Source organism: Rhinopithecus bieti, unplaced genomic scaffold (assembly GCF_001698545.2).
Source record: "Rhinopithecus bieti isolate Rb0 unplaced genomic scaffold, ASM169854v2 scaffold_57691, whole genome shotgun sequence".
In the NCBI taxonomy this organism is placed as follows: Eukaryota; Metazoa; Chordata; class Mammalia; order Primates; family Cercopithecidae; genus Rhinopithecus; species Rhinopithecus bieti.
This window is the reverse complement of record NW_016824383.1, coordinates 2,390,740-2,400,119: the sequence shown is the minus strand read 5'-3', so window position 1 is coordinate 2,400,119 and position 9,380 is coordinate 2,390,740. Positions and strand designations below refer to the sequence as shown.

The 9,380-nt window shown below is 46.2% G+C and overlaps 1 protein-coding gene across 1 annotated transcript in view; it reads left to right on the top strand.

Annotated features, from left to right (window-relative positions):
- The first annotated feature begins 32 nt into the window (after nucleotides 1–32).
- The window catches only part of ACTN2 (actinin alpha 2), a 73,392-nt gene continuing 64,044 nt past the window's right edge, over nucleotides 33–9,380 (top strand). The window contains exon 1 of the mRNA XM_017862276.1: nucleotides 33–373. Within this exon, the coding sequence (XP_017717765.1) occupies nucleotides 248–373 (126 nt within the window). The 5' untranslated portion in view covers nucleotides 33–247. The remainder of the gene's footprint in view (nucleotides 374–9,380) is intronic.

Genomic DNA, 9,380 nt, shown 5'->3' with positions numbered 1-9,380 from the left:
GGCGGGGGCGCGGCCGGGCGGCCACGTGACGGGCGGCGCGGCTATTAAGCCGCGCGGCAGCTGCTCGCAGCCGGAGCTGGTGCTTCGCCCGAGACTCTGCGCCCAGGCGTGCCGCCCCGAGAGCAGTCGCGCGAAGGTCACCCCGCGCCCGCCGCCCGCCACCCGCCACCTTCGTGGGTCCATTTCCTCGTCAGCCAGTGCGTCCGAGCTCCTCGCGCCCCGCCGCAGCCCCGGCCAACCGAGCGCCATGAACCAGATAGAGCCCGGCGTGCAGTACAACTACGTGTACGACGAGGATGAGTACATGATCCAGGAGGAGGAGTGGGACCGCGACCTGCTCCTGGACCCGGCCTGGGAGAAGCAGCAGAGAAAGGTCAGCAGGGGCCCGCGGGCCGCCCGCGCGTGGTGGGGCCGGGTCCTCCGCGGGACTCCCGTGCGTGTGGCCGCGTGGCCTGGCGACTGGCGAGAGGGCGCTTTGTGGAGGTGCTGTGCTGTCCTGTGCCCTTGCAGCCCCGGGGACCCCTTAGGAAAGAGGACATGTCCGGGGACAGGCAGGACACTGGGCGTCGTGTGTGTGCGCGCGCGCGCGCGTGTGGTAGCAGCATCGGAGTCACAGATGTGGTTCTGTTCCTCACACCAACCCGCGTTAGACCAGGATCTGAAGGGGTCTCTGGTCTGCTCCTGACCCCTTGAATCTGTGACCTTGGCCCCCGAGTTATACTTTCCTGGCCCGTTTGTGTCCTTTTACCCCAGCCTCTCTCTTCCCCATTGAAAGAAGCAAAAGAACATCAGCTTCATTGCAGTTTCCACCGGGCAGCCCCTAGAGTCATGGAAAGTCATTTATTCAATCTTTTGGGTTCCTTGGAGAGGGATGTTGTATGAACACTAGACATTTACCGATAGTCACAATTATTTCACACTCTATTTATAGTTCATTGAGGTAAGCACACAGGGACGAAGGAGTCAGCCAGCTTCTGAAAGCTCCCTCTCCGTTTTGATTGGCGCTCTCTGGGGGCCCAGTGGAACATTCCACTATTTCAAGGTTTCCTCTTGATCCTCTTGGCTAGAATAAATAGGGAATGCTCACCAGGAGGCTTAATCCTGCCTCTTACTTGACTAGGCAAGGAGCCTGCTTGGGTCAGGCATGACAACGGAGACCTGCTAACCCAACCTTAAGAAAAGAGGGTTATGGTAAAAGCCAAACGCTCTGAGCTTTTCCCCCCCTATTTTTCTGGGCGTGAGGCAAGATAGATTTCCCTTCTAAGGGCCTGCTTTAAGTGGATAGATAGCCTGTGGTGACCATAGCGTGTATGGGAATCTCTGTATAATTGGCTCTGTAGTTGATTGTGCGATAGTATTTGGTGAATAGGAGTGTGATGGTGAACACACATCCCAAACTTCTCTCACAGCAAACAGCGTTAGCTGGAAGGAGAGATAATTATCAAATAACCAAGCACTATTTTTATATCAGGATGTCTCTTGTCTACCCTCTCTCCTAAAATACCATTTACTATTTTTATTTTAAAGCTCTAATGTAGCTACATTTCAGTCTCTCCCCGAGTTTCTTAAGGCTTTTACCATCCCTACCTTTTTTAGAAAATGGGAGTAATGAGTAGAAACAACAAAACTTCGAGCCGTCTACCGTTGTTTAAAGTACTGATTGTGAAGGAAGCACATGGCTTGAAGATTCCTAATGTGTCATCTGGACCAGCTGATGCATCATCCATCAGCACGAAGTTAAAAAGTGACCTTAAGTTTTAGCAGTGAGTGTTTTTTTAAAACAATTTCCTCAAATTTTGATTACTGCACTTTTCGTGGATTAAAAAAAAGGTAACTCCCTAACTCCCGGTCATTGTTTTAAAAAATTGCTTTCTTATGAGGAACTGTAAAATAGCTAAGGAATTGGACAGGTAGTCTGCCCATCATTTTTGAAAGTGATAGTCTAATCACAATGCTTTCTGTTGCCTTTTTTTTTTTTTAAGTACAGTAAGATAGCAGGATAGAGGTAATGACAATTTCCGGAGGCCACATTGACATCCCTTCCACCATATTTAATCTTTTAATATATTTGCATTATTTTTTTGATATATGGCTTTTAATTATTTTAGGTTTGGGATTCCCATGTTGACTGTATTATTATAATTGCATAGCACTTGAAGTAAAGTTGATTTACTTCAAGTAAATTTACTTAAGTAAAGTTGAAGTAAAAATGACATACTTCCAGATCCCAGTCCAAAATAATGTTAAAAAGTTTAACATGATAATTTTTTTTTTTCTTAAGATAGTTTGAATGTTGTACATGCATGGGGGGTAAAAACTACATTAGGACAGATTTAGAAGATTCTCTATTTCTACTCTCGATTCTCTATTTCTACTTTTGGTATAGACCCTGCTCAAGTCAGTAAAATAATATTGAACTGTGAGCTCAGTGCAGCCAGAGCAGTGGCCTCTATTTATGTCCTATGAGACAAACTGCTGGAACCGGACGAGGGTAAAATGCCATTGTTTCTATTGTGGGCTACCTTCTCCACACTTGCCATTTCGGTGATATGCTGGGTATGAGATCTGTCAACAGATGCTGGTAGCACATGATGACGTCCGTGGTGTCATAATGGATGTGATGCCTAATTATATCTACAGTTCAGAGAGTCTCATGGGCTACGGTAATCCTTGCTCTGTGGTGTGGAATGAAAGCCTTGTTGTAGAAGGACTTTATGAAGTGTAATGTGTTTTATAAGAGAAGGGAATCCAGAAGATAGTGGGTTTAGCATGAGTGCGAATAGGTATTTCAATGTGTCTACCTTCTCTTTCAAGAGTGTGTTAGGAAGAGTGTGTTACACACAAGAGTGTGTTAATAGGGTTAGGAATATTTATATTTTCTATAAAGAAATACTTTACTTCATACAACTCATGGGTAGAAGAAAAATGCCTACAGTCTTACAGATATGATATATATATATATATACACACACACACGTATGTTGTATATATAATATACAATGTTTAGAGTTAGGATTTTGCTCTGTTGCACAGGCTGGAGTGCAGTGGCATGATAATAGCTCACTGCAGCCTCGACCTGCTGGGGTCAAGTGACCTCCATGACGTCGAGGCATGCACTACCACCACACATGGCTAATTTTTTTATTTTAAAAACTTTTTTGTAGAGACAGGGTCTCACTGTGTTGCTCAGGCAGGTCTTGAATTCCTGGCCATTCTCCCACCTTGGCCTCCTAAAGCGCTAATACTAAGGATATGAGCCACCATGCTCAGCCCCAGATACAATATTTTAAGACACCGAAATGCTGAGGCACACTCTTGGAGTGAGAATGTTTTACCATATAGAACACAGTTTAGGGATATCAATTTCTAAGTAAATTGGGACCTCTTCAGTGGACTGTTGAAACTTTCAGAGTGTTGGTGTCTAGAAGTAAACGTCTCCTGGAACCAAGGAACACATTGAGCTTGTACCTCAACTGAAGCCTATTTGGGAGGTGACTTGTCAGAGCAGCAATGCTGAATATGTTTGCTATCTTCACAAGCTCAGGGCGCTGTCCTTAACTGTACTGGGAGGCTAGAGCAGACCTTTTAAGGAAACGAAATATGTTTTGATACGTAAAGGATCCTTATGTCCATAATCAGTACACGGCTTGATAATCGATAAACTTTTCTAAGTGTTCTGATTGTTTTCAATAGTCCCTAAAGAAATTCAGATTCTTTTGCACTCTTCACAGTTGAGATGGCTGGATTCACCTTGGAGCACCTCCTGTCAGTCTGGCATTTAGGCGAATGTGTTGCCATGTCGGGTCAGGCAGCCTGGCAGGATGCGTGTGCAGAGGCAGCCGCCCACGGGGTCCGGATTAAATAGGGAGCCTGGGAGGCTTCGAGTTGCCCCTGCCCTTGTTCTGTGGGCAGCAGCTGCTGATTTAGAGCACAAGGTGAAGGCTCTTCCTGCCTAATGACACATACTCTTGCATGAATTTTTCCTGGGAGAAAAGGCACTAATTGTTCCAACGATCAACAAAAAGCTTGTGACATTTCTCAGATTCATGAGACCCAGATCAGTCGAAGCTCTGCCTGGTACCCGACTACAGTTGAATCACTAAATGTTTCAAGTCTCAATTTCTTCACCTAGAAAATGAAGATAAATACCTGTCTTTCTTAACGCACGGGGTTTTTTGTCTGGATCAAACAGTTAAACTATTTTATGGTGAAGGGGCTTTATACATTGTAAAGTGATCTGTAAATGTTCAGGTATCATTATCCTTGTGCACCAAATATTTATTAATCAGCACTGTGCTTAGACTTGTGAGGGATAATGGAGCATGAGATTTGGCCCTTGGTGACCTTGATATACTTTGAAAATTATGGGGAAGTACACATCACAGAAAATTTACTATTTTAATCGTAAGTGTACAATTCAGTGGCGTTACGTCTATTCACATTATTGTGCAACCGGCACCACTATGTGCCTCCAGAACTTTTCCATCATCCCACGCTCAAACTCTGTACCCATTAAAAACTAGCTTCCCATTCCCCCCTCCTCTGGTGTACTTTTTTTGTTTTGTTTTGTTTTGTTTTGAGACAGTTTTGCTCTGTGTTGCCCAGGCTGGAGTGCAGTGTTGCAATCTCAGCTCACTGCAACCTCCGTCTCCTGGGTTCAAGCAATTCTCCTGCCTCAGCCTTATAGTAGCTGGGATTACAGATGCTGGGTAGCTGGGATTACAGGTGTGTGCCACCATGCCTGGCTAATTTTTTTTTTATTTTTAGTAGAGACGGGGTTTCACTTTGTTAGCCAGGATGGTCTCAATCTCCTGACCTTGTGATCTGCCCGCCTCGGCCTCCCAAAGTGCTGGGATTACAGGTGTGAGTAACTGCACCCAGCCTGGTGTATTTTTAAAGATAGGATTTATACACTGGAACACTTGGAACTAAGAAATTAATAATAAGTGCATATTAAACAAGAAATTATTTAATAATTGCAAGAATAAAAGTTAGCTGGGTGCAGTGGCTCATGCCTGTAATCCCAGCACTTTGAGAGGCCAAGATAGGAAGATTGCTTGAGCCCAGGAGTTTGAGACCAGCCTGGGCAACACAGCAAGACCCCATCTCTGCAAAAAAATAAAAAATTTAGCCAGGTGTGGTGGTGCACAGCTGTAATCCTACCTACTTGGGAGGGTGAGGCCAGAGGATCATTTGAGATTGAGCCCAGGAGTTTGAGATTGCAGTGAGCTGTGATCGTGCCACTACACTCTAGCCTGGGCAACAGAGCAAGTCCCCATCTCAAAAAATAAAAAATAGTAAGTGTAATACAATAAGTGTTTACCTTTGGCACTATCAGAGCACCCTGGCATCCCTGCACTCACCCTCTCATCAAGAAATGGGAGAAGTTCGAAGGTAAGAGTATAGAAGGAGAAAGTAACCAAGGTGGCCAGACCAGAACTCAGGTCTCCCAAAGCCTAGCTCTGTATTGGATATGTCTGTGTATTGGATATGTCTGTGTATTGGATATGTCTGTGTATTGGATATGTCTGTGGCTTAGCTCTGTATTGGATATGTCTGTGTTTGTGTACGTGTGATAAGGAGATAATACCTGACGCTAAAGATGCATATTCAAACTTAGAAAGTTGGATCCATGAAAAAGGGCCAGGTTATAGAGGGCCTGGGATGCTAAGGTGAGTGCAGACTTTATTCTCCAAACCATGCAGAGCTCCGGAGGTCTTTTGAGCTGGGGAGACCCATGCTTACGGAACTAGTGTTGTTGGCAGGATAAATCTGAGTGGACAAGGACCTGAGGCTGGAGGACCCAGGCAAAAGCCTGTTATGGGACCATACAGATAAAGTGGTGAGGATTAGAACAAGGGGGCTGTTAGAAGCAATGGTGAGGAAGGCATCAATTTGAGAGTGATCAGGAGGGATTATACGAAGTATTAAATAACCACATGTTGTTCCACAGTAGGCTGTGGTATAAATCCAATTAAGTAGATATGATCCTCACCATTAGAGCGCCTGGATTTTAATGTCAAGACAGTGGTATTGACAAGTAACAGCCAAACTAATGAGGAGAGTCTGTTTATCCACTGGGAGATTGTGTCTGGATAAGAAGTTAAGTATTTACAGGATGTGTCATTATTCCATGCAGGGAAAGGAGCCACCGTGCTGAGGTGGCAAGTCCGGTGTACATGTGGCCATTGCTGGGAGGGAGAGGTGGAGTTGTAGATAGTCTTTGAGAGCCAGAGGAAGTTCTTAATGGGCAGAAGTGTCAAGGAAGAGGTTAAAGGCAGAGTCTTGTGTGGGCACTAAGAAATCTCTGTACCCAGAGGCACTATAATAAATATACATGTGGTTTGCTATGGAGAATCACAGGTGCAGGAGTTCTGAGGCACAAAAAACACTCTTTGTCTTTACATCCTATTTGGGACACCGTGATGTGTCCTGGGGCCTAGGCCTTCAGCCACCTTCACCAGGTAAGAAACTTAAGCCCATAATAAGATTTTCCAGGAGTGTGGGAGGGGGAATATAACTCTTAGCGGGGAAACTTAATTGACGCAGCCTCAGAAAACTGTCAGAAAGCACCGCAGTCGGTTACTGCAGCTGGGAGACACCTACAGAAAAGGCGCAGTTCTGGAGTGGGTGAGGGCGCTACCATGCCGAGCAGAGGAGCTCACACGGAACGCGTTGGAGGACAGTCAGAATCCTACCGCCGTTTCCCTGGGAACGGCACTAAGTCTTCCAGAAAGAACAGAAAGCAAAGATTGGGGGAGAAGCTTGCAAACTACTATGCTAGACACATTTCAAAGGAAGGAAAATCTTAAGTGCAAGAATTTGGCCTTTCTGAAGAAGACTGAGGACAGTTTTTGTTACAAACATATCTGAACACATGCACACGCACACACACGCACACACACCACTTCCCATCTCCACAGCTTTCTAGTTTGGAAACTAGAAGGTGTTTTTACCTGCAACCCTAGTGAGGAGCAAAATATAAATGGAACACAAGCATGATTGTTCATTCTTTCATTCATTTGGCAAACATTTTTGTGGTCCTTCTAGGGACCAGCGGAGAGAACTGATGACACCACCATGGCCCTTAAGGAGCTTACAGCCTGGTTCAAGAGACAGGAGTGGTCTGTGAGAAGCACAGAGGAGGGGCATCTGCTTCAGCGAGGCTGATGTAAGGAAGGTGTTTTCAAAGCCAAAGGTGTTTCAAAACCCTCCTGCTTGGTTTTCCTTCATGGTGAATGGAAATGTCTTTCTCCCAGGTGCCCAAGCCAGAAACCTCGGTGTTACCCTTGCCGCCTCCTTCTCTCCCACACCACAGCCGTGGGGTCACCACCTCCCATGGAGTCCTCTGGACCCCTCTTCCTTTCCCTGTGTGCTCCAAGGCCTTCAGGCTTTCCGCCTTCCCTGCGGAGATGAGGGTGGTGGCCTCCCTTTTTGTCACCCTTCCAAGGGTCATGCTCGTCTGCTGGCTTTTCTCCAAGACGCTGCCAAGAATGATCTTAATAAGACACAAGCCTGGCTGTGGTATTTTCCAGATTCAGGTGTCTCTGTGGTTCTTCGTTGCCTTCAGGAGAGCGTTCAAGCCTCTTACGGTGGTTTGTGAGGCCAGGCCTGAACTAGCCCCGTCGTCTGTTCGTTCACCACCCCAGCATCCCTGCTGCGGGTTTTTCAAGATCTCATGTCCCTGATTGCTTGTCACAGTGTCTGACTTGAGCCCTTGTCTCTTCCATAGACCCTTCCTTCTCCACCTATCTTGGTAGTACCTCCTTCTGCAGCTGCTTCACTAGAAGGCCTGCCTGCTAGAGCAGGGGTCACGTGATGCTCTCTTTGTCTCCCCAACAAGGGCTGTGAGCAGTAGCTCTTCTCTGTAGGTGCCTGTGCCTCACTGGGCTCACACAGAGTCTGCACTTCGATTTTTTTTGTTTTTCTTTTTGTCTTCTTTTTTTTGAGATGGGATTTCACTCTTGTTGCCCAGGCTGTAGTGCAGTGGCACAATTTCGGCTCACCGCAATCTCCACTTGCTGGTTTCAAGTGATTCTCTTGCCTCAGCCTCCTGAGTAGCTGGGATTGCAGGCATGTGCCACCATGCCCGGCTAATTTTTTTATATTTTTAGTAGAGATGGGGTTTCTCCATGTTGGTCAGGCTGGTCTTGAACTCATGACCTCTGGTCATCCACTTGCCTTGGCCTCTCAGAGTCCTGGGATTACAGGTGTGAGCCACCGTGCCTGGCCTTTTTTTTTTTTTTTTTTTGAGACAAAGTCTTGCTCTGTTTCCTAGGCTGGAGTGAAATGGCATGATCTTGGCTCACTGCAACCTCCGCCTTCTGGGTTCAAGCGATTCTCCTTTCTCAGCCTCCCAAGTAGCTGGGATTACAAGCATACGCCACCACGCCTGACTAATTTTCTGTACTTCCATTAGAGACGGGGTTTCACCATGTTGGCCAGGCTGGTCTCGAACTCCAGACCTCAAGTGATTGCCCGCCTTGACCTCACAAAGTGCTGGGATTACAGGTGTGAGTCACTACGCCTGGCCCACACTGACATTTATTGAATGAAGAAATTATGAATCATTTCTAAAAAACATTTAGTACAATTACTTTTTTAATTAAAAATCTTTCATTTTAACAATTAAAAGCTTTTTGACAGTCTTTATGATTTTTTGAGCTCTAAATATGTTAACTCCCAACTCATACTCATTTAATGCTTTTAAAAAATGTTCTCTTGAAGTATTTTCTCAAGTCTCCAAAAAGAGTTCCCTGACTTGATTTTTGTTGTAAGTCTGAGCTGTCGAGGCCCGGAGTGGTGGCTCATGTCTGTATTACCAGCACTTTGGGAGGCTGAGGCAAGGCTGTCTCTTGAGGCTAGGAGTTAGAGACTGGCCTGGGCAACATAGAAAGACCTTGTCTCTATAAAAAATTTAAAAATTAGCAGAGTGTGGTGGCGTGTGCTTGTAGTTCTAGCTGCTTGGGAGGCTGAAGTGAGAGGATCGCTTGAGCTCAGAAGTTGGAGGCTGCGGTGAGCTATCATGGCACCACTGCACTCAGCTCTGGGTGACAGAGTGAGGAATAAACTTTTCATTAAAAAATGTTCAGGCTGGGCACAGTGTCTCATGCCTGTAATCCCAGCCCTTTGGGAGGCCGAGGCAGGTGGATCACACGAGGCCAGGAGTTTGAGACCAGCCTGGCCAACATGGCAAAACCCAGTCTATACTAAAATAAAAAAAAAAATTGACTGGGTGTGGTGATGCTCACCCATAATCCCAGGTACTTGGGTGGCTGAGGCATGAGAATCGCTTGAATCCGGGAGGCGGAGGCTGCAGTGAGCCAAGGTCATGCCACTGCACCCCAGCCTGGGAGACAGAGTGAGACTGTCTCAAAAAA